This window comes from Vulpes vulpes, chromosome 5, assembly GCF_048418805.1.
Source record: "Vulpes vulpes isolate BD-2025 chromosome 5, VulVul3, whole genome shotgun sequence".
Taxonomy (NCBI): domain Eukaryota; kingdom Metazoa; phylum Chordata; class Mammalia; order Carnivora; family Canidae; genus Vulpes; species Vulpes vulpes.
In genome coordinates, this window is record NC_132784.1 from 61,953,258 (window position 1) to 61,977,049 (window position 23,792).

The following is a 23,792-nucleotide window of genomic DNA, read 5'->3' on the forward strand; positions in this document are numbered from 1 at the left end:
CCACACATTCCTATCCTGGGGGCACCCTTGTCTGTGTGACTTCTTGCAGCCTCAGGGGATTCCTCTGCAAAGTGGGATAATAGTAGTACCTCCCCGGATGGCTCTGAGGGTTAAGTGCACTGGGTCCCTTAAAGGACATGGAGCCAGCCCTGGGGCAGATATTAGTGCTCAGATATTAGCCACTGTTGGGAGGTCCTGAGGCCAGACTGTGTGGCCCTGGGTCCCTCACAAGCACCCCACCCCAGTATCTCCACTCTTATTTTCCCACCACGGCCCACTCGTCCTGACAGGAAATCCCCACCCCCTACCCCCAGGGGCAGGCACAGTGAGTCTGGGGTGTGGGACTCTCTACCGGGGCTCTGAACCCTGGCCTGGTTCTCTGAGGCCCTGGTGTGGCTTGTCCAGGGCCACAGGAGCTGGGGGCAGGGCTGGGCAGCTCCAGGCCCAGACCCTCATTGTCTTTCTCCCCCAGCAGACCCAGGACAGACTGAGAGTAAGAAAGAGGCAGGTATGCAGACAAGGATGCCAGGATCACCCCGGGTAACACAGCTGCACCTGTCCTTCCCTGACACCCCTCATGCGCTTCCGGGCCCCACCCAAAGACGGCTTGGAGACACAACCTGCCACGTAGTGTACCCCTCTACCCTGCACCACCCCCACCCCCCCCCCGCTGAGTTGCCCAGCTCCTGCACAAGCATCAGGGGCAGAGGAGCTGCCCCAAGGGGATGAGGGGATGTCTGTAACAGGGGACCTGCCCCATGGGTATCTGAGGGGCCAGGAGGGGGAGGGGATTCAAGTCACAGATGAAGAGGGAGGAGGAGGAGAGGCAGTGTTGGGGAGGGAAAGACAGGGAAATCTGCGAGGTAGGAGACCATGAGCTGAAAGGCTGGAGAGGGCGAGAGGGCTGGGCTGGGTGACCTTGATGGACTCCCAGCTGGGTGGCCCTTAGGCCTCAGGCCAGTGGGGACCTCCTCGCCAGTCCCAGCACAGGCTGACGTAGAAGCTGCTATGCTCCCCTTCTCCCGGGACACCCCTGGGCCTGGACCCATACCCCTACAGGTGGAGGGGGGACCTGGAACCACAAGCTACCTCCCCAGGTCCACCTGGTGATTATTGGCTCTTGCTAGGAATCCATCTAGGAGCAGGCCTGGGAAAGCCAGAGTCCCCACATCCCTGCCCCTGCTGCCAGCAGACATCACCAACCGATCCTGCCACTGTCCTACACTCAGTCCTACACTCGCCAAGCAGCCTCAAGAATTTGCCTCTGAATTCCAACTCTTTGTTAAAGACAAGGGGACCAGAGGGGAGACGTGCTCAAGGTTTTCCCGAGACAGCGTGAGAGCCAGCCTCAGCACCAATGCTTTCCCCACAGCAGGCCACCCCGTGGCGGAGAGGAAGCCGGGCTCAGCCTCGATAACCCACAGCCCCACAGATGGCTGGGGACGACTCAAGTGGTACTCCCTCCAGCAATCCCTTCAGGATTTGGGCCTAATCCCAAGCACGAGGTCAGGCTAGGGAAGGATTTGGTTTCATTCCCTCAGATGCCCAAGCCTTGGCCCGAGCCCCGGGGTGCAGGAGTGAAGGCGCGTGGCTGCCCAGCCTCTACTAACAAAGCCTTCCTTTATTAAATAGAGATCGTATTACATTCCATTCAAAGGAAATCAGCTGTGGTGAGGGATGTGTCCAGGTTGGACCTGAGTCCTAAATGGGCTGTGCGGGGTGAGGAGCGGGCCTGGGGCGTGCCCACCCTACCCCAGTCCTGTGTGCAGGGCAAGGCAGCCTCAACCCCCATTGTCTGAATGGCCACTCACAGCTGAACATAGACATGGGTGTCCTGAGGCCCTGAGTTTTACTTTGGGGGAAACCCATCCTAATCCTTCCAACGGTGGTGGGGGCAGAGCTTCCTGGGGCATGGGCTCAGGTGGGGGATGGGGTCAAGTGCAAGGATCAGTGCCTGATCCATCTGAAGAACAGTTTGGGGACGGTTCTCAAGCAGATATAGGTTGGTGTGAGAGTCTCTGACAGCCCCATTTCCCGACGACACTGGACACAGCGGGGGGCCCATTGAGGCAGTCCAACAGGGAGGCCACGGGAATGGATGAGGGATGGCCACCAGGGGGTGCTGGTGCCCCAGGGCTCGGGAACTGAGGTGGGGGGCGATACCCTGGAGGTCAGGCCACCCAGCGTGGTCCTCAGTGGTCCCCTTCTGAGGATGAGGCAGCAACAAAGCACCTGTGAGCAGCAGCTCCCAGGCCTGCAAAGGGGGTGCAGATGCACATTTCCCTTCCCGAGGGCTGAGCCCGAGTACGGGCCCAAGCTCCTTGGTCTTCAGTGCTTCCCTGCAGGTCTCCCAGTGGCTGCAGGGCCACTGGTGAAGAGAGAAGGGTCAGTTCATGAGCTCCTGTCGTCTGTCCTGGGTTGAAGGTTTGGTACCAGCTCAGCAAGGCTTCTGTGGCCTGGCCATTTGTCCATCTGCTCAGCTTCTGGCTCAGGGCTGGCTCTGGGACCCTGTCTTCCTGTCTGTCTGTGCTTAGGGCAGGTGTTGGCTACGGATCAGAGCTCCCCTCCAGGCCTGGGCCATGCCCTACGCCTCCTGGGGGAAGAAGCCGAGCTTGGCCAGTGACATCTCCTTCCGCAGCCTCGTGATCTCCCAAAACATCGGCTCCACTGCAGGTAGACAGAAGGCGGATAGCTTAGTAATGGTGGACTCAGGCCGATGGCCTGGCACCTCTCCCCTGGCTTCGGACAGGGCAGTTGGCAGGCACCCAGGGCTTCCCAGTCCCCCAGGACAGGTGACCTTGCGAATGGTTGGACCTCTCTGAGGCTCCACACTGAGGCCTTGCAAAACTGTGGAGTGCTGAGCACACTATGCACCCCCACACTGGTGGCCGAGGTGGCATCGCCCCTACAGCCCAATACCAACATGCACAAGCACATTGACACCCATCTGGCAGGCTACAAACGCCTTCCAACCCTGTCTCCCTGGGGTCTCAGAGACCCTAAGCAGTCAGCAGAGCCATGGGATGCGTCCAAGTTCCTCTCTGGGGCCTTGATCCCCCAAGCCAGGAAAGAGAGGCTCTGACTCCAAAACTGAATCGGGAGAAGACTCAGCAGGAAACCAAGTTTGGGAAAGGAGCGGGATGCTGAGCCTTGCAGAACAGGGGTAGAGGGGACAACAAGTAGATGGAGGGCCTGCTAGTCAAGGGTGAAGTGGGAGGTGGCAGCATGAAGAGCCTGCCCCCAGTGGGGAGATCCACAAGGGACACCCCATCGTGCAGGCTTCCAAGGCCAGGCCACTCATAGGGAGCAATCCCCACAGGCCCTGGGGTCTTGGAGAAGTTTCTGGGTGGAGAAGGCAGTGGGACTGAGTCCTAGCAGAGTCCTCCCCAGCCCGCCCCAAGTTGACCCCACCGCCACGGCCCTCCCGCTCCCTCCCAGGGGCCACCAGGGGGCGCTCACCTTCCTGCCGCACCAGGCCCTGCTGGATGTAGCGGATATAAGTGAAGAAGTTGCACACTGCGGTGATCTGTGAGCAGAAGCCGGGAGACTGTGACCCGCAGGCTCTCACGCTCAGGGTCCCCCCCAAGAGCCAGGGCAGATCGGGAGACCTCACGTTGCATCAGAGCTAGATAATGCTCCCTGAGTTGAACGGGGCTGGGCTTTAAAATTTGATTATTGGGCACCTGGATGGTTCAGGTCATGATGCCAGGGTCCCAGGACAGAGCCTGCTCAGTTGGGGGTCTGCTTCTCCTCTTGCCCCCCTCCCCCGCTTGTGCTCTCTCTTTCTCTCTCCCTCAAATGAATAAAAAATCTTAAGAAAACAAAACAAAAAAGCTTTAAAATAATTTAATTACTGACAATGCTGTTATTACCACTCCCAATAAAAACAATAGCAACTAACAACTAACATTTGATCCAGCACATGCACCCAGGGAGGCAGACACGCATATCATTCCCATTTTACACATTAGGAAAACAGACTCCAGAAACAGAGCTACCAGATGACAATTACAGGGGCCACAGAGATGGTTAAGTGGCTGAGCTGGAAAATGAAACCAAGCAGCCTGCCCTGAGGGCCCTGCCTGCTCTGGGTGCCCAAGGCCCTGGCCTCCCTGGAATGCCAGGACAGGCAGGGAGATCAGAAGCTGCTCCCTGGGGTTGCCCTGGATCCCCAGGCCTGAAGCCCTCAACCTGGCCGGAGGCCCGCTCCATGCCAGGCCCTGTGCTGGGCACCATGGACCCCACATTGGCTCAGATGTGGGCCCTTCCATGAAGACTCTCCTACTGCAAAGAGGGTGCTGCTGGTACCTTGCCCAGGCCTCTTCCCACTGCTGAAGAAGCCTGCCGGCCACTGGCGGCTCATCAGTATCCCTCCGTACCGCCTATTGGCTGGCACGCAGCATGTAAGAGGCCAGCTCCCTTGTCTCAGGGTGGAACCCACCCTGGGCTCCAGAGCCCCCATGGAGCGGGTTGCAGCCAGACTCCAGCTGAGGCCACAGCCTCCTTTACCCACCCGACCCCCTATTCTGTTTCCCTCCCTCCTCCTAAGAATGGCATGAGATCTTCATCTTCGGCTCAGCTTCTAGGGAACCCCATGTAAGACAGGGCAGAAGGCAGCTGGCAGCTGTGCCCACGACAGCACTGACTGAACATCAGCACTCTGGGGAGAGACTTCAAGTGTGTGGGAGCCCACGGGGTCCAGAGTTACAGTGAGGGGGCAACAGTCCTGGAGGCCCTCAACACATAGGAATCCTTGCCAGGAGAATGAAGTGGGTGCAGGGGCATTGGTGGCCCTGACAAAAGCAGGGAAGCATGGGGGAGGGGGTGCCCAAGTCAAGGGACTAACCCAGTGTGGCTCAGGAGGGGCTGCAGCGGGCTGGGGTGGGGGGCAAAGGGTGGGGCAGGAGAAGCTTGTGTGTCAGGCTGTGGTGTTTCCCAAGGGCCCATGGGCCCCCATGAGAGGAGGCTGGTGAGCAAGCAGTGGCAGCGAGCAGTTGAGTTCTTTCCCCAGGGCTGTACTGTTCCCCATGGGAAGCCTGCTTCTCCCTCTGCCTGTGTCTCTGCCCCTCTGTGTCTCTCATGAATAAATAAATAAAAATCTTAAAAAAAAAAAAAAGATTAGGGACGCCTGGGTGGCTCAGGGGTTGAGCATCTGCCTTCGGCCCAGGAAGTGATCCTGGAGTCCTGGGATTGAGTTCCACACCGGGCTCCCTGCAAGGAGCCTGCTTCTCCCTCTGCCTGTGTCTCTCTCTCTCATGAATAAATAAAATCTTTTTATTATATTATTTTTAATAAAATCTTTTTAAAAAAATATTAAACAGAGAGATCCCTGGGTGGCTCAGCGGTTTGGAGCTGTCAGCCCAGGGCATGATCCTGGAGACCCAGGATCGAGTCCCACATCGGGCTCCCTGCATGGAGCCTGCTTCTCCATCTGCCTGTGTCTCTGCCTCTCTCTCTGTCTCTCATGAATAAATAAAATCTTTGAAAAAAATATTAAAAAGAAACCTCTTCTCCCTAAGGATGCCACGTTCCTTAGTCTCTTTAGGGTGGAGACTACATTCTAAAACTTCACACCATCCTCATCTCCCATCACAGCTCTGCCCAGCAGAGACAAGCAGGCCTGGAAGAAACACAGTTCTAGATATAATTTTGCCAGGGACCGAATGGCACGGCTCCTTCTGTTGAGCCCTGGTAGGGATCAGAGAGAGACCATTGGAAAGGGCTCAGGGCACAGAAGTGCGGGGCAGAGGCTGCAAGGGAAGGCAGACTGAGTTCAGAATGGGGAGGCCCCAGGTCTAGGCCACACACACCCTCCTTTTTTTTTTTTTTTTTTAAGATTTTATTTATTTATTCATGAGAGACATGGAGAGAGAGAGAGGCAGAGGGAGAAGCAGGCTCCATGTAGGGAGCCTGATGTGGGACTCGATCCTGGGACTCCGGGATCACGACCTGAGCTGAAGGCAGATGCTCAACCGCTGAGCCACCCAAGCATCCCTCACACCCTCCTTTCTAAGGCACAGACTCCCCACCTGCAAACAGGAGCTTGGCTCACTGCTGTGGGATGTGTCAGGACAACATTCCAGACGCCCTGCAGAAGCTGTCAGGACCATACAAGCTGCCCAACAATGGGGCCATCTGTCCCTTCAATGAACATTCTAGTAGGTCAAGGATGGGAGATGGTTCCTCAAACAGGGCCCCATGCAGTGTCACCTTTGCACCAAGCTTCACAATCTTCTAACACATTCTCTTTGGTTCTTCACAATCCTGTTCACAGTTTGTCAGGGGACAGAGGAACGGAGACCACCCCACCTTATCACCCCTCACCCCCCAGCTCAGTGAGGGCCACTGACCCCACCTGTGCCACTTGGCAGGTGAGGGCGGACTCTGGGATTCCTGGAAGCCTTGTGGCACCCACCATTGGCTGTCAGGTTCGAGTTAACACACATGCCCCAGAACCTTCCCAAAAGCCTGGGGCCAGAGCCTGAGCTGGGAGTCAGGAGCCTGGAACTTTAACCTGAATTATTTTTTTTAAGATTTATTTATTTATTCACGAGAGACAGAGAGGGGGAAAGAGAGAGAGAGAGAGAGGCAGAGACACAGGCAGAGGGAGAAGCAGTCTCCATGCAGGGAGCCCAACGTGGGACTAGATCCCGGGACTCCAGGATCACGCCCTGGGCTGAAGGTGGCACTAAACCACTGAGCCCCCGGGGCTGCCCTAACCTGAATTCTAATGTCACTCCCACGATTAGGTTTCGGCAAGCCAACAGGGACTGAATCCTGCCAACAGCCGTGTGAGCTCAGAAGAGGACCACCGTCTCCAAGGAAGGACGCGGCCAACCTGCTCCTTGACCGCAAGCCCATGAGGCCCTGAGCAGAAGAACCCGCGAAACGAGGCTGACTTCTGCCCTGGGGAGACCACAGTTATAAATGGGAGTTGTTCTAAGCCACTCAGTTTATGGTAACTGGTTACGCACCAACTAACTAATTCACCAGGCTTGGCTACATGGTCTGAGCCAGTCTCCAGATCTCTCTGAGCCCAGGCCCTACTCTGCAGTCAAGGTTGCGCTCTCAGGCCTAGGGCCCAGCGTCCCAGCCCCAGTTGCCCCTAAAAAGCCAGGTGACACTCCTTCTGGATAACTCACCCTGGCCCGGGAGGATGGCGAGATGTAGTAGTGGCTCTCAGAGTCCCCAAGCCGGATTCGGTGGCGACAGGCACGAGCCAGTCCGCTCAGGGCACAGGTGCTAGAAGAAAGCAGAGGGGGCCATGGAGGCTGGGCGGGGGGCGGCTTGCCTGCCCGGCTCATGCACCAAGCATGCACAGAGGGAGGGAGAGGCCAACAGACTGAGGTGTGCAGTCTGGCATCCTCTCCCTCGACCCCACCTTCCCCAGGACCCCAGGGCCAGGCCAAGGAGGGCCCTGGGACAGGCCTCTGACCTAAGCTGGATCCCACCCCTCAACCCCCTACCCTGCCCCTGGAGGACAGGAGAGCTCCGTCAACCTCATGCCAGGTATACCAAAGCTCCACTCTCTGCAGGCCCTCCAAACACACTCCCTACTTTACTGGGGCCCTTGGACTTCGTCACTCCTTCCCCAACTGAACGAGTCCACTCTCTCCTCCACTTGGCTAGCAAGTCCTCAGGCAAGGTCATGCTAGCACGGGCTTTTGCTTGAATCCCTTCGGATCCTCCAACCAGCCCTTTGCCTTGCCTCTCCCCTTCTCTGCATTACAGCCAGGGGCTCCTTCAAAAGCTCCCATCTAGCCCATCATCTTTCCCTGCCATTTTCCTACTGCCCAGGAAACCATTATGGAGACTCTGGAGCAGAGGAAGGTTAAGGAGGCTCCTGGCTGCAGGACTTATCAGTGCCTTGCTGTCTCCAGGTTCACTGGGACTCTGATTGGATTCAGCAGCCCTCTTTTCAGGAAACATCTATTGATGATTTTGTGAAATGCTGGCCTAATGGGTCAAAGCCCAAAGCCCATTCAAGGCCCTTTACACTCTGGCCCTAAACAGCCTCTGCAGCCTTAGCCCTATCTCCCTACCCACCCTACTGCTCTGCCCACAAATCCAGTGATGTTTCCATTAATACCCCGGCTTCTCAAACCTTCATTCATTTTTTTCCCTCTGCCTGAAAGGCCCTTCCCTACTTGGCAAACTCCTATCCATCCTTCAAAACCCAGCTCAAATGTTCCCCTCTGTGACAAGTCTCCCCCAGTGGGGCATCCCTGGCAGGTCAAATCCTGGGCTGCCGAAGGAAAGTGCTCCCCATCTCTGCCCCTTGCTCCACCCTGGCTATTTTGTTCTGCTGTGAGTCCTGCTCGATGGCAGCTGAATGGCAGGAAGCACAAGATGCCAGGGCTGTTTGGTTATTTATTAGCACAAGGGGAGCTGGCAGCTGACATCACTTACACATCAGTCGGAGCCCAGAACCCACTGTAGGAGAGAGATGCCTGTCAGGCCAGCCAAGAAGAGGGAGGCTCCAGTTCCCGGGCTCCCCGGAAGGCCTGAGGATCTATGACTAGAGGCAGGAATTTCTGCCAGAGATGCCTCCCCACCCTGCATGCCTCTGCAATCCTCCCCAGCCAGGCCTGTGCGCCCCCTCACCCACGGGTGACCCACACCAGGAGGCTCAGTCCTCAGCCACACTCCCTGCAAGATCAGGACCCCAGGAGGCAGGCCTGAGGTTCAGTCCCCAGCCACACCCCCTGCAGGACCCACACCAGGACCCCAGGAGGCAGGCCTGAGGCTCAGTCCCCAGCTGGCAGAGCACCAGGCTAGGTGTGGCGGGCAGGAAAGGAGGAAGGACGCCAAGCTCACTTGGTGCTGCTACACTCGACTGCAGCCACCTTCACTGCAGGCAGTGTCTGCGAGGCCACGGGCTCGATGGTGAGCGTGTTGTCCTCCACGGCGGCCCGTACCAGTGCTGAGAGCTGCGGCAGAGCAGGGCAGCAGGTGGGTCAGTGAGGGGCTGGCCTCCGTGAGGGGCTGGGCCTGGGGCCAGCTGCCCTCTGCCTCACCTCCTGCATCGTGAAGTCCAGGCAGGGGCCCACATCCTCCCGGTACACCCTCTCGAGGAAGGGGCAGGTCTTGTCCAGGGTGGGTGACTCCCTCCAGGCCTGGAACTCTGCGAATAGGGTTGTGTCCACCTGTGGGGGAGGGTGAGCCTGATGGGGCAGTCAGATGCCGGGTCGGGGGGCAGGGGGGCAGCATGGCAGGGATAGGCAGAACTGAATGAGGTGAGGGGCCAGGAGGGTTGCAGGGCAGGCCCCAGCCTGCCAGCAGGTCTGTCCCCAGTGGCTAAGCAGGGGGGCAGAGTTCCGAAGAAGAACTATTTCCTTCCCTCTGCACTGAAGGCCTCAGAACTGAAGCTTTCATATCTAGGTGTGCTTTTAGCTTCTTGGCTCTATGAGGTTACAGACTTTGGTCCAGGGCCTCGTCCCTAACAACCTCTCTGCCTCCTGGAGGAGGAAAAGCTGAAGACCGGCCCTGCAGGTACCCCCCACACGCAGGTACCATGGCACACACAGACCCACGCACATAGAAGGAACACACACAGGCTGCCTCCTTGGGGACAGATGACTAGCTGGTTGCCCTGGGGCATGTGCAGCGAGAATGAGGCTGGGCGGGGGCAGAGGGGCGGCCCCTCTCCAGAGCTATTACCTGTTGGGAAAAGGAGAGAGAGGTAGCAGAGGAGGGGGCCGTAGGTGGCTCCCCAGGCAGGAGCTGCCAGGCCGGCTCATAGGTGAGTTGAACAGCTTTGCTGGGGACCACGCAGAGGAGCAGGGAGAGGAAGGGGGGCAGCCCAGGCTGGGGGGAGGGGCAGACAAAGAGAGACGGACAGATGCACAGAGACAGAACAGACAGTAGGGAGGAGATGTTAGTGTCCAGTTAGAAGCCGAGGACTCAGAAGTGGGGGAGAGGCCTAGCCCGCGCTTTCTCCCTGGAAGCCCCAGAGACACGGGGCAGCATAGAGATGGGGGCCGCCTTGCTTCACAGGAGCCTGGGTCCCCCTGCAGCCCTGGTGGGGTTCACTGGGTGCAGCCCTGAGCTGAGCAACCAGCACCCCGGTCTTGTGGGTCTGCATGGCCCCAGGAGGCGCTACTTATGTGAGGAAGCTGAGGCTCTGGCAGGTGCCTTTGCTTGCCCAAAGACCTACGGCCAAGGACATCAGAGCCCACTGCCCGCCTGGACCAAGTACCCCATGTACCCAGCTCAGAGGCAGGGAGGGAGGCAGCCCCAAAAGTCTGTGCTTTTCCAGGTACCACAGCCAGAGGCACTGAGGACCTTCAAATCCAGGGATGTCACAAGCCGGTCCTGGACCTCAGGGCTATGGGCATGCAGGGCCCAAGCAGCTTGTCCCCAGAGGCCCAGCAGTGGCCTCTTTAGGCTCAGGGAATATGTCTTCCTGAAGAACTCTCCCCATCCCCCTCACCTAGGCCAGGTCCCCAGGCCCCAGGCCAGTCTCAGGTGCACAGAATACCACCTACTACTGGAGGGTTGTGGAGGGGTTACCAGGCCCTCATGGTACACAGGAGGAGGGGTACACACGGTACATTCATAGGCTGAGGGCCAAACCTCCTATCACAAAAAACCTGCCCAGCCTTCCCAGACAGGGGACACAGAGACCCAGAGATGGCAGGCCAGGCTCCAGGTCACACAGCGAGGGGTCAGGACTCCCCACTGGGCCCCCCTGCCTGGCTGACACTGACACCATGTCTCCCTTTCCTGCCACCCCTCACCTCTTTGCCCTCCTTGTCCGGGGTGAGGGGATGTCCGGCAGTGGGGCACATGGCGGGGCAAAGGGCGCTGCTGGTGCTCTTATGTCGCAAGTGGCCCTTGCGGGGTCCAGCCTTGGTGGGGCTCAGCAGCTGTGGGTGCAGCTCGCGATTGGGAGAGGCTGGTGTGGATGTGAGGACCAGGGTCTTCAAGGCGGTCACCTCCGCCTGCAGCATGTCGATCTGGCCAGGATGAGATGGCTGTCAAGGCCTAATGTGGGCCTGGCTGCCAACCGCCAGCCACCCCAGCTCAGGATAACCTGTCCCAGCAGTGACTGGCATGTAACCCGGCCTGTCATCCTTGGAACAGCATGAGACCTCCACTTTAGAGAGGGCAAGGAGGCTCGGAGAGGAACTGTGGCCTGCCCGAGGTCACATAGTATGCCAGGGCTCTGTTGGAGGCACCTGTCCAGGAGGTGGCTGGGCCTCCCACCAAGGGGCCCAGGAGCCAGGAACTACCCAGCCCTCACATTTGACAGACGTGCAAACAGACTCCGAAAAGAGGAAGAACTTCCCTGCCCTGGCTCACATGTCCAGACAAAGTTTTTGCTTTGTAAGGAGAGTATGGCAGGCAGGAAAGAGATTGTAAGGACTACAGGATCCTCCCCGCCCTTGTAAGCTCCAGAAAGGTCTCTGGTGCACTGGAAATACTGCCCGAGTGCTGGGGAGTTGGATTTCAGCTGTAGCATCTCAGACCCCCACTTCACTTTCCTAGGCTGCAGGGTCTGCCCATCCCCACTGCCCCACAACCCTGGGACATGCGAGGGTGCGAGGGTCCGATCAGGTAGCTAAAGCTGACTCGAGGGGCTGGAAGGCCAGATGGGGGCTCTGGCTGGGCCTGAGTGGTGGGGACCTCACCTTGCCCCGCGCCTCCTTCAGCTGCTTTTCTGACGCTGCCTGCTTCATGTTGGCTTCCCGCACCATTCTGTGGGCTTCCTGGGAAGAAGGGAGGCTCTGCGTGAGTGATGAGGGGCCAGCGCACCCCCACAGACCTGCTCCCCAACCTGTCCCCCAGCCAGCAGGCCACAGTACCTCAAACAGGCTGGCCGTCAGCTCCTCCAGCTCCTGTTCCAGCTGCTCCCGCACCTTGGACAGCCGCTCACACTCCTCGTCCTTCAGCTGCAGCTCCTGGGGGGTTTGGGGAGAGTGGCTGTCAGCCCCCTGGGGCTCCAGGCCCACTGATCAGGCTCCACCAGGGGGTCCTCTTCCTTGGCCCTGGGCCCCAACCCCCCTTCCTCTGTCGCCCTGCAGTTGACGACGCAGTTCCCACTTAGCTTGCGGCATGATGTTGAAACCCCAACTGCCTAGAATGGGCTTTCGGAGAAGTCAAGACTCCTAAAAAATCCTCCAGAAGTCACAAGCACTGGTTTCTCCTCTGTGCCTCCCTCAGGCCCAGCCCCAGCGTCCTTGCAGGCAGGTGGCTCTGACAGGGAGGCTGGGCTCCCTGGGTGCTCAGGGAGCCTCCAGGTAGGCCCCGTGCCCTACCACCCCCAGAGCCCCACCTTCTGGGCTTTGTGCAGCTCCTCCTTCAGGAACTCTGAGCCCTTCTCACGGATCTCCATGGAAGAGCTTCGCAGGCGCAACACGTCCAGCTGGGCAGCCGTGGGGCTCTCCTCACCTTGGGCTTCCTCCCCAACAGGGTTCTCTGCCAGGCCTCTTGGGGACTCCCTGCAGCCTTTCCAGGAGACCGGGACAGTTTCAAGGGGCGGCGGGTGGCCCTCGTCTGGGTGGGGCTGGCTGTGAGGCAAAGAGCAAACACAGGGTGGGGTTCAGAGCCCCAGCGTTGAGCCAAGGACCAGCCCTGAGTAACACGCCTGCCACTCTGAGCCTGCCCCGGGCCCCTCTGTAAAACAGCAACCCTACCCGCGAGGCTGCCACTGGCTTGTCACCAGGGCAGGATGACCCAACACAGGGTCTCCTTGGGGCAGGGACAGGACTCCTTCATCTGTGCCAACCCCCTCTCCAGCCCAGGGCCTAAGGCTGGGATCGGCACACAGCCAGTGCTCAGTCTGTGTTCGTCCAGCAGATGATGAAATGCGTTGGGTCTCCATTTCTACAAGGCGGGGGACCATTGCCACGGCTCTACCTCGAGGGTCACCAAGCAGATCTGACGTGCACAAAACCCTGGCACACACAAGGCTCTTAAAGGAACTGCCTTCTAGGCTATTGTTAATGCAGATTTGATGCAAATCCTACCCCACTCAGGATGGGCAGGAGGGGAGGGAGGACGTAGCCAGGGCCAGGAGATGGGGCAGGAAGATTCTGTCAAACAGCCCGGACGGGGCCCACTGCCTTCCTGTGCCCTGAACCTGACAGGGCGCGGTCCTGGCCCTCCACAGGTGGCGCTCGCCGGTTGGCCTCATGACCTCAAACACCCCACTCTGGGCCTCAGGACCCTCCTCTCCCTGAAGCGGAAGACCCTAAGGGTGGTGCCCCGGCCAGCAGCCTCTGTCCCCGCCTCCCCCCCCACACTGTCCATCCACACACACCCACACCCACCCTCCCTCTCTGCAACAGACCCTGCCGAGGGAGGGAGGCAGGAAGGGAGAGGGCTCAGCCAACAGTGGTTTGTGCCAAGACAGCACCTCTGGACTTGCTCACTCAGCAAAAGCTGGTGGCTCCTGAGCCAGCAGCTTTGGAGCCATTGTGGCTATGCTGAGGGTGAGGGTGAGGGGCTGGGTGGGGGGTGGGGGGGAGTGGAGGAGGCTCGGGGGGGCCCATATAGTGGGAAGGAAAGACAAGGCCAAGGGGTCACAGGACTCAGGCTTTCTCAGGGAAAAGTGTGAAAAGCAAGACCAGAGAGCAGTCCCTCCTGTCAGCAGGACCCTGAGACAGTCACCAAGCTGCCCCTAAGCCTCAGTCTCCCCCCCAGGGAACACAAAGGGACTGGGTACCCAGGGACCTCAGCAATGAGTCCATTTCCAACCTTTCATGTAGCTCTGTCCCTACACCCAGCCCAGCCTGCCCTCTGCTCTGGAACGGGCCCAGACTGTGGCCTCATGGTTCCTTGGCTGGGTCCTGACCGGCAGGGACCCAGAGCTCTGACAGATGACGTGGGGAAACACATCTATTTCTCCATCTACAGTGTCTATCCAGACAGGGATGCTTCCTAACACCTTCGTGTGTGTGTGGTGGGAGGGGGAGAGGATCCTCCCTTGGCAAGGGGCGCCTGAGGCTCGAGGAGGGGCTGCGGTAGTGCTACACTGGCCCTGGACTGGGGTCTACACCCAGTGGACTCACACTGTGCCAGGTGCCACCTGGCTGCTCTGCTCATGTCCTTCATTTATAGCTCTTGATGTCATTCATGGGACTGTCCCCGTCCTACAGATGAGGGACAGAGTGTCTGAGAGGTGCAAAACTTGTCTAGGCAGCCAGGGCTTCGGTCTAGACCCAAAGCATCCCCAGCCTGGTAGGTGGGGGCTGAGGATGGAATCAGCACATCTGTCTCCAGATCAAGAGTTGCTGGTCCCAGGCAGACTCGGGAGACTCTTTCTTGGCTGCAGCAGGGAAATCTGACCCAATTCTGGCCCGACTGACTTCTCAGCTTCTGCTCAGGCCCAGAAACTGCCTCCCAGGAGGGCAGGCCAGACTGGGGGAGCTGTGGCTGAGAGCAGAGGCCAGAGGCAGACAAGGCCAGGTCCACACTGGGCTCTGAGCTGGGTACTTACACACCAGCTCTATGAATGGCACTGTAGTTCTCTGAAGATGCTTCCCACCTGTGGGACGTGAGTAAAAATCTGGAGGAGGAGCTCCTCCTGTGTGGCTCAGATGGCTGAGAGTCTGCCTTGGGCTCAGGTTATGATCTCCAAGTCCTGGGATCCAGCACTGCATCACATCAGGCTCCCAGCTCAGCAGGGGACCAGGACCAATCCCTCAGGTGAGAGAGGATAGATGGCCCTAGTTGCGCAGGTTTGATAGGGACAGCAGACTCCAACTCAGGAGCTGAATGCTTCAACAGGATGAGCCAGAAACGTGGGCCAAGGATAGGGGTAACCAGCAGGGACAGCATGGGACACAGGGCAGGATCCCAGGTTCTAGACACCCAGCCCTGGTGTCTTTTCCTCTGTAAGGACATCATCCCAGACATCACCCACGCCCCTGCCTAGGAGAAAAAGACCTTCAGTGCCTCCCACTAGGGCCACCAGTGTGGTCTGGGCCTCCCACTAGAGTGAAAGACACTAAGTCTCCTGCTGGTCCCGAGGGTAGGGGCTGGGGTCATGGCTGGACTGTCCCCCATCATTTTCCCAACAGGCTCTCACTTCAGCCCACTTCTGGGAAAGATAGGGCCCAGTTTTGCAGCCAGAGACAACAGGCTCTGCCCCCATCCCTAGCATAAAAGCCCAACCTGAAAATCCTAATGGCAGAAAGCGTGGGTAGAGTAGGACCACCTGGCAGTCACCAACTGCTCAATGCCTGGGCTGGGGGTTCAGGAAAGATGGGCTTGCCCTGTACTGGGAGGGAAGTGGGAATCTGCAGGACCCCACCTCGCACTTCTGGGCCATGAGGCAACTCAGAAATTTCAGAGGAACGAGGGACCCCAAGCCCCATAGGTCCAGCCAAGCCAGTATCCTCTGTCTTCACACACTTCAGCATCCTGGACCAGGGGCTGGAAAACCTCGAATGGAATGCCCGTGGTGCTGGGGAACTCACTCCTCAGACAAGCATGGGCTTCCACTTAAGTTCTTCTGCACCACATCCCCTCCCTGCCCCTCAGGCCAGGTCCACGGCCCTCTGCTCGGACCTTCTCAGCCCCCACTTCCTACACAAACAGAGTCCAGAGTTCAGATACGCTACAGGGAAGGCCTGTAGCAGGACCCAGGGCCACTGGGAGAGGTTAGGGGCAGGAGACTATAAGAGTCAAGGTCAGAGGAAAGTGGGAGCATCCAACATCCCCCACCTTGAAGCTGGCTCTGCTGCCTAGAGCCCACAGCAGTCTACACAGGAAAGGCCCCAGTGGGTCACTTCCCCAGGAAACACACAAGGGGGGGTGGATGCAGCAATGCTCACCCCCCCAGTCCTGCCCTGGGAGGCCCAGCACACAAAAATGGCACAAATGAGAATGAGGACCCGCAGATTCTATGGTCCCCAGTCACCCAACAACCCCCACTGGGCCAGGAGGGCCTGACCAGAGGCTACTAGGTCGGACCTACCTCTTCCCATATCTAGCCTGACCTGCCTGCCATGAAGTCTTTCTGCCCCTCTGACCAGGGCCCAGGTCACTTCTTGGAATCAAAGATCCCTGTGCTAATGCGCACAATGGGTTCATTAAAGAAAAAGGAAGAATGGGAGCCTGGGTGGCTCAATGTTTGAGCGTCTACCTTTGGCTCAGGTCATGACCCCGGGCTTCTGGGATGGAGTCCCACATCGGGCTCCCTGCAGGGAGCCTGCTTCTCCCTCTGCCTATGTCTCAGCCTCTCTCGGTGTCTCTCATGAATAAATAAATAAAATCTTTAAAAAAAAATAAAGAAAAAGGAAGGAACTAGTTAGGGCAGCTCTGAAGCTGGGGGACAGAGGCTGGGAGGGCACCTAGGACCACTCACCCTCCGCCCGGGGCTGACAGCATGGCTGAAGGTGAGCTGGTCTACAGGGCAGTGCCATGGCGCAGGGGTCCCGTTCAGACTCACACCCCTGCACCCACAGGCATTCCAGTAAGCCCCGAGGGTACTGAAGCTGACAGCCAAGTGATTTGTCCTGTCCAGGGGCCACAGGGCAGAGAGGGGCTAAGTCTTCAGCTCCAAACCCTCAAGTACTCCAGTGCCCCAACCTCATGATGCCACGGCAGGCAGATGCTCTCCCCAGCCCTGGTCTAGACAGTGAGGCACCTGATGCTCAGAGAGGTATGACGACCTGACCGGAACACACAGCAAAGAGTGGCAGGGTAGGAACGGAACCCAGAATCGCAGTTTTCTTGTATCATGTGACCTATCACCCAGAGAAGGATCCAGATGGGAGGGAAAGGGGATGAATGGTGGTTTTGAAGAAGTGAGGCAGGATGCAGATGGGATTTGAGAAGTTTGAGATAGTGCCTGAGACAGTGGCGGTGGTGGTGGGGACGGGGGGTTCCATTCAAGGCTACTGCATAAGCCAGGCAGGCCCCAGGCTAGGAAGGGGCATGCAGAGGGGACACTGAGGGGGGTATTGTGGCAGGACCAGGAGCTGGAGAGGGTGACGGGGTGGGGGGAGGTAACAAAACTACAGTAATTAACTAACATAATGAGATGGTGCCAAGGATGGGAATAGGAACTGGAAGGGAAGCTTTCAGGGAAAGGAAAAGGGGTGGCTGAGGCATCTGGGGAATGGCATGTCCTATAGGTGGTTGAGGGGAGGCACCCAGCCAGAGGGAGCAGCTGCAGTCTGAGCCTGCACCAGAAGAGGAATAACAGAGGAGCCTAGGGCCAGAGAGCCAGCCTGGAGCAGCCATCACCAGGGTTGGAAGGGAGGGTTCCAGTATGGGACAACAGTGTCATATATGTCACACACAGAAGCAGAGCAGGACCCCCAGGGGTTGGGAGGGGGTGGCGGCAGGTGCATCCAGACAACTCCAGCAAGGGGGACACAGGTGTGTGCCTTGTAGAACATGAAACAGGAGGGCAGAGGTCAGGAACAGCCTCAGGAGGGAAGGCAGGGAGGCTGGAACACCTGAAATCAGGTGGACCAGGCCAAGCCAGACTCTCCTCACCACAACCTCAGGGCTGCCAGCCCAGCATCTCCACAGGGAGCCAGCACAAGGCCTGGGAGGGTGGGGGCTCACTCTGTGCTGGTGCGGAGCAGGGCATCCAGCACGTGCCTCACACCCACCTGCTCAGCCCTAGAAGAGTCTCACACCTCAGAGTGAGCACCTATGATATGCTAGGCACCCCATCAACCCCAATCTGCCGCATCTGCATGACTGCACAGATGCTAGCAGCAACATCACCGAGCCCCCTTCTGATCACATTCTAAATCTTTTTGCTCCCCCCTTCCAACCCCTCCCCCCCAGCGCTATTGGGCACAAATCCTGGGCAGACATGGGGAGAGTCTAGGATAGGCAGGATCCTAATGAGGGTCTGAGCTCCACACCTGTACAGATTAAGGCGCAGCAGGAGATATATCTCCACCTGCTGAGGGGGCAAGGTAGGTAGTTAGATCAAGGAGGGTTTCCAGAAGGACACAGCTGGGAAAGGTGCACAGCTGCTCCCCAGGCAGGTCCACCTTCTTGCCCCTGAAGCCCCCAGGCCATACTTGGGACAAAGTCTGAGCCAACAGACCCCTGTGACTTAGGCCCAACAGGCAGGAGCTCACAAATCCAAGCCCTTTAGGGTAATCACAACCCAGAGCAGTTAACTGACCTCCTCAAGATGACCCAGCCTGTCGGCAGCCTTGGAGTTCCCCCAACATCCTGCCTGCTACAAAGACACAGTGCTCCATCTCTGGGAGGGTGGGGAATCTCATTTCATTCCTGAGCAGGCCATCAGAGCCTGGCCCTCCCTAGAGATTGGTACGATTAGTCCCGTCTGTCAGACAGGGAAACTGAGACCAGGGGGCTTGCACCAGTGTCATGTGGCCACTTAGTGGCAGAACTCAATTTCTGGCCTTTGCTGGTCAAGCCCCAAGTGCCCAGCACTGTCAGCTGCAGACACCCAAGGCTGCTCTCCCCTCTGTCTACCCGGGGCAGGCTTAGTACCCAAGACTATGGACACAGGAAACAATGGGGTGGGGAGCATCCCACTTTTGGGGGAGCTGCCTGTGGGTTCAGAATTCAGGGCTCCTGCTCAAGAAGTCCTGAGAAAAGAGGGCCCACCTGGGCTCCTACAGAGTCCTGTCACTGTCACTCACTCTAGGGGAGCAGCCCTGGGTCCACTGCACCAGGACCCAGCCATTAACAGCAACCATCCCTCACCTACAGATGAGGAAAGAAGCCCTAGAGACACTGATATAGCTCAGCCAGGGCCAACGACCCCTGATGCCAGATTCCTCATAGTCTAGAACGAAAGGTCCAGATATACACCTACCAGACTATCCTGAGCCTGTAGGGGCTGCAAGCCCAAGCAGCTCAGTTAGACCTACATGGACAAGTGTGAACCCAAGCAGGGTCCTTTCTGGCTCTTGCTGGGGTCTAGATGAGCTCCTAGGACACTAGGCCCCCAGTGGATCCTGGCAGCTTGGCCTCTGATCCTTCAGTCCCTGCCTCCAATACCTGAGCGGGGGTCCATTAAAATGCAGTGCTCAAGGTAACCCCCAAACTCTACCTCTCACTCTCAGGTGTCCAGCTCCTCCTCCACCCCTCATGCTTTCCATCTGCATTTATAAATCACCTACTAGGTGCTCTGTACCTGACTAGGCCCTGGAGGTCTAAACATATAGGCAAGAAGTGAGTTATAGGGCGCCTGGGTGGCTCAGTCAGTTAAGCGCCTGCCTTTGGCTCAGGTCATGATCCCAGGGACCTGGGACTGAGCCCCACATCAGGCTCCCTGTTCAGCAGGGAGCCTGCTTCTCCCTCTCCCTCTGCCCCTCCCCCCACTTGTGCTATCTCCTTATCTGTGTCTCTCAAATAAGTCTTTTTTTAAAAAATTAAATGAGTTATACTGAGGATCACGTAGGGGTCAGCTTGGCAGCCTGGTTTATCCAGAAGGCTCTTGGGAATAGGACAGGGAGGTTGGACTGGGGAGGGGGGGGAACTTCTCCAGGACCTCAAGTCTTTTTGACATTGTCCTTAAAGAGAGCATCTATCTACTGATGACTCCCAGTCCTGTCTGTCTGGCCCTGACCTGGGTACCTCCAGGGAGGGGCACTCTGGGCATGGGTCAGCCCCTGCCCCACACCCCACAACCCTCTCATTTCACCTAGAGACCCAGAGAAGTGAAGCCATACTCTCAAGATCACGTAGCAACTCAGTGACTGTTTTGCTTGGGTGCCTCCAGCACATGGAGTCAGAAGTTTCTTCCAGATGGCACTGCCCCTCAAGCACAGTTAGCCCCACACAGGATTGTGCTAACCCCACCAGGTCCCACACAACCACTTTCTCCCTGAACTCAGTCTTCTTGAGGGGAAGGGGGTGCAAGGGGGGGGGGGTGTAGAACTTCTCCAAACAACACAGGCTCTGCTTCACCTTTCACCCTTTAAGGCCTCTCCACACCTCACCCCTACTAGGGGCCCTTTCTCTGGGCACCCCCTGCTGGGGACAAAGCCCCACTACTCCCTAGCATCTCAGCGGAGGCTTTGCCAGGGGCCATGGAGTCATGTGGGCCTCACCTGCATCAGAAGCCTCTCCAGCCTGCCAGTGCATCTGCCCCCCCCTCCAGACTCCCCAGCTCTGGTTGGGAAATAGCCCTGTCCTGGGACCCCCTACTCACCCAGCTGACCCAGTAACTCACAGGAATACCACCCACCCCACTCTGGCCACATCTTCCAGGACCTGGCCTTTCCAGGCCACTGGGGAAGAGGAAGTGCTTGCTGGAGTCCCAGAGAAGACCACAACCTTCTGCATGTACAGGGCAGGGGGCCCACACCAGGTTGGCCGGGTACTGGGATGACCCCTGAGGGCCAATCAAACAGTCATGGGGACCGGGGCCGCTGCGCTGGGACCCAGGGCTGTGCCCTCCTTCAGACCGCAGCGAAGTACTGCCCCCCAGCTCGGTGCCAGGCCGGAGCCAGGAGCCCCAGATGGAAGTTCAGCAGCTTGCCAGAGCCCTGGACAGGGTCCGCTCCCTTCCCCAATTGCACGGCTTCCCAGGGGTTCCTCCGCGCTCGCAGGCCCCTCCTCCAGGTGCGTACCCCAGACTCACTCCGCCTTGCCACTCTCCCTCCGCGTCTGCCTCTCGCTTGCGCTCCAGATGCGCGGGGAGCCGCGCCGCCCGCCGCCCGGTCCCCCGCTCCGGTCCCCCGCTCCCGGGGCGTCCCCCACCTCCACGCCAGTTGGCCCGCGCGTGCCCGCGCCGCACGCCCCCGAGGCCGCCGCAGCCCGAGCCCGGAGCCGCGAGCCCGCGTTCCTACCCGCTCCACATCCCGGCGCCGCCGCAGCTCCCGGCGCCGCCGCCCCGGCCGGACCCCAGCCCGCCGCCCGTCAGGCCCGCCCGCGGCCCCCGGCGCCCTGTCCCCGACCGGCGGGTCACGTGGCCGGGGGGGCGGCCCGAGGACACGTGCCCGGCCCCGCCCTCCGCCGGCCGCGCGCCCCGGGACGGGTGGCGGCCGGAGCGGGGAGGAGCCCGCGGCGGCGCGTCCTGCGGCCCCGCCCGGGGTCGCCCCGGCCCCCGCCGCCCCCGCGCCCGGCTGCTCGAGACCTCGGCCACGGCCTTCGGCAGCGGGCCGCCACCCTCCGTGCCACCGCGCTGCCCTCCCGTGCGCTGGCTCCGGAACGGCGGGGAACGGGCCATCCCCAGAGCGGTTTTCCTGGGCCCCCTGTGCTTATCGCCCCGGGGATGGACGCACCTCTGGCGGAAGTCTTCAGCCTCAAGCCCAGCCCTTCCTCACCCCCACCCCTCCCATTCTGAACACTCCCTGCCCATCCCTTTCCTGCCTTTGCCCAGCATCTGGGGGTGGGGGGGATGCACCCCCACCAGGCACAGCGCACAGCGGTCTGGCCTTAGGTCCTCTGCAAGACCTTTCCCTGCATCCCAGACCACTTGTCTTCCTGTCCCTCCATCCTTCTGTCACCGGTCCTGAGCCTGGACTACTGGCCTCATCTTCAGCGGGGGGCTGGATCCAATGAGTATAGCTCCTTTTATCTTCTGCCAGGGAGCGTGGCTCCCACCCTCTGTGTCTAGAGAGGCCTAGGAGGCCAGGAGAAAGAAGGTGCGCCCCTTCCAGATGCTACCAGAACTCAGGACATGACTCTTCCAGGTCCACAGAGCTGGGACCCCAGGCTTGAATTTGTCAGGTCTTCACTGGGGACACACATTTGTTTCACTCATCCTTTTTTTGTTGGTTTGGTCATCCGTTCATCCATCCCTCCGGAGCACAAACTATGGACCATAAAAAGCCTGGGGACGCAAAGGGAAACTGCACAGACACATGCCTTGTCATCCTGGGGTTCCAATGTGCTAAGGAGGTGGGGGTGGGAGACACTCACAAGGGCTTCCACTTCCAGGGCCACCCTGGACACACTCTACTAAGTGCACGTGTCTTTGTCAAAAATGTAAGATGGTACTGCCTTCCTAGATGAGCATAGCCCATGCCAAGGTGTAGGACTTGGTGAGTGGAGGACAGGCTAGATGGATTTCATGCTTTGCTAACTCACTCACTGCACAAGGTGCCAGCAACCTGAGCAGCCCACTGTGACATCCCTTCTGACTTACCAGACTCATTCTGCCCAGACCTCCAATGCCCTTCACTCCACAGGGCAATTGTTTCTCAGACTGTGGTTTCCCAAGGGCAGGGGCCATCTCCTCAGTGCAGTGGGGCTCTCTACCTATCCCAGCTTAGTCCAGGGTCTGGCCCAAAGCAGATGTCATTGTGTTTGACTTGAATCCTATACCATCTAAGTCTTGAGCAACAGCTATCTTCCTGGCCCTTGCTCATTTCATTATTTAGGGGAAGGGGAGAAGAAAAGGAGCTCAGGACAGGGCCCTCACCCTCCAAGACTTCACAAGCCGGGACAGGAGATAAGATTGGTCCAAGTCATGGTAACCCAGACTGGTGGGAGATAAGGCATGGAGGGGGTGTCAGCCCAGGCGAAGGCCCCAGAGGAAGAGTCCTTAGCAGGACAGGGGAGGGCCAGTGGGCTGTGGGAGGCCCTTAAGTGAGACCTCCAAGGGCAAATGTGGGGTCACCACTCTGGGAATGCTGTCATCCCAGTTACTACCTAAAAATATCACATCATCTATACATCCAGTGACCTTCAATTCCCAGGCCTCACTAGCTCCTCCCACAGCCCAGTGAGCTCTACTCAGCTGAGAAGGATGGGCTCAGAGAAGTTCAGGAACTCACCCCATGTCACACAGCCAGGGGCGGTGAGGCTGTGACCCCTCCTTACACTAATTTTCTAAATAGCCCAGAAACTAGAGAACTCACTTGAAGCTGCAGCAGTATGCTGTCAGGCAAAAAGCGAAGCTTCCTAGGGGCCTGGCCAACAGGTGGGGAGGGAGAAGTAAAAGGTCAAGGCCTCAAACCATGGTCCTACTCCACCCTCCCCATATTCCGCCTCCCCACCTGACAGCCTTGACCACAGAGCCTTGGCTGGAGGCAGATGAGGAACAGGAAACTGCCAGCCTGGATGACCCGGGCCCCAATTCTGACTTCAGTCTCTCCTCAGCTAACCGTATGACTCAGGGTATTTGTCTTGCCATCTCTCATCCTCAGACTCTGTGTCTGTACCACACCAAGTTAGACAATCAGGGTCACTCCTCAACACTGACCTTGTAGGAGGCTCATGAAATTCCTCAGAGTTCTCTGTCTGTCCCCTGTCCCAAGCCTGGCTTCCAGAGTGGCAAGACTCCCGCCTGCCAACCCCTCCTCTGTGCCCCAGGTCACTGGCTCACCTGTCTGTGTCCCAGGGCTCCTCTTCCAAGTTACCCTCTGGTGCGGGGCCCAGAACCGATGGGGCGTAGTGGACAGCCCCTGAGCTCAGTGCCAGGAACACGGGGCATGATCCTCGGGCAGGGCACCTGCTGTGCTCCTTGGGGTCATCCATGCCGGGGTCAGCCCGAGGGTCCCTCTGGAGACCGCCAGGCAGGCAGGTGGCAGAAGCCTTCTCCCCGACCCTGCGCAGAGCCTCACGCTAACCTTTGCTATCTCTGAGGAGCAGCAGTCTGGGAGAAAGGCCCCTCCCAGTAAGCCTCTATCTCCTGAAGCCCCATAATTATTAACTCCTATGGCTCAGCGGGCAGCAGAAGGTGCTGGGGCCCTTCTGCCTGGGAAGGTGAGACTCCCTGAGGGGTTGTGGGAGCTTTCTTCCACATGCCCGAGACCCCCAGCTTCCACGAGGCCCGAAGGAGGAGCTGCCTGTCCCCTGCCTGGCCAGGTTGGCCAGTTGGAAAGATCCAGCACAGACACTATCACTAGCTGGTTGTGTGGCTTTGGGTGAGCACCTCTGCCTGCTCC

At 58.7% G+C, this 23,792-nt stretch overlaps 1 protein-coding gene across 8 annotated transcripts; it reads right to left on the minus strand.

Annotated features, from left to right (window-relative positions):
• Nucleotides 1–1,603: 1,603 nt before the first annotated feature.
• On the minus strand, nt 1,604–23,507 carry RAB3IL1 (RAB3A interacting protein like 1). 8 transcript variants are annotated; one of them, XM_025987408.2, is made up of 11 exons: nt 23,231–23,502; nt 12,278–12,512; nt 11,808–11,903; nt 11,634–11,711; nt 10,740–10,958; nt 9,661–9,807; nt 9,018–9,146; nt 8,818–8,930; nt 7,143–7,242; nt 3,460–3,526; nt 1,604–2,667 (listed from the first exon to the last, which is right to left on the minus strand). In XM_025987408.2, exons 1-11 carry the CDS (start codon nt 23,380–23,382, stop codon nt 2,585–2,587), a joined length of 1,419 nt encoding a protein of 472 aa, XP_025843193.1. In that variant the 5' UTR covers nt 23,383–23,502; the 3' UTR covers nt 1,604–2,584. The 8 variants fall into 8 exon arrangements, with proteins under 8 accessions (XP_025843193.1, XP_025843195.1, XP_025843194.1 ...); XM_025987410.2 differs by lacking the exon at nt 9,661–9,807 and having other exon boundaries at nt 23,231–23,507; XM_025987409.2 differs by lacking the exon at nt 9,661–9,807 and having other exon boundaries at nt 9,018–9,164.
• Between the last annotated feature and the right edge of the window lie 285 nt (nt 23,508–23,792).

What these genes read in the sequence shown, in the direction of transcription:
- RAB3IL1 (XM_025987408.2), bottom strand. Translation starts at nt 23,382, where the DNA reads ATGGATGACCCCAAGGAGCACAGCAGGTGCCCTGCCCGAGGATCATGC. An exon ending in GAGCCCTGGGACACAGACAG is followed by an intron (nt 12,513 to 23,230) that starts GTGAGCCAGTGA and finishes TTTGCCTCACAG; the next exon opens with CCAGCCCCACCCAGACGAGG. An exon ending in AGCTGCACAAAGCCCAGAAG is followed by an intron (nt 11,904 to 12,277) that starts GTGGGGCTCTGG and finishes CAAACCCCCCAG; the next exon opens with GAGCTGCAGCTGAAGGACGA.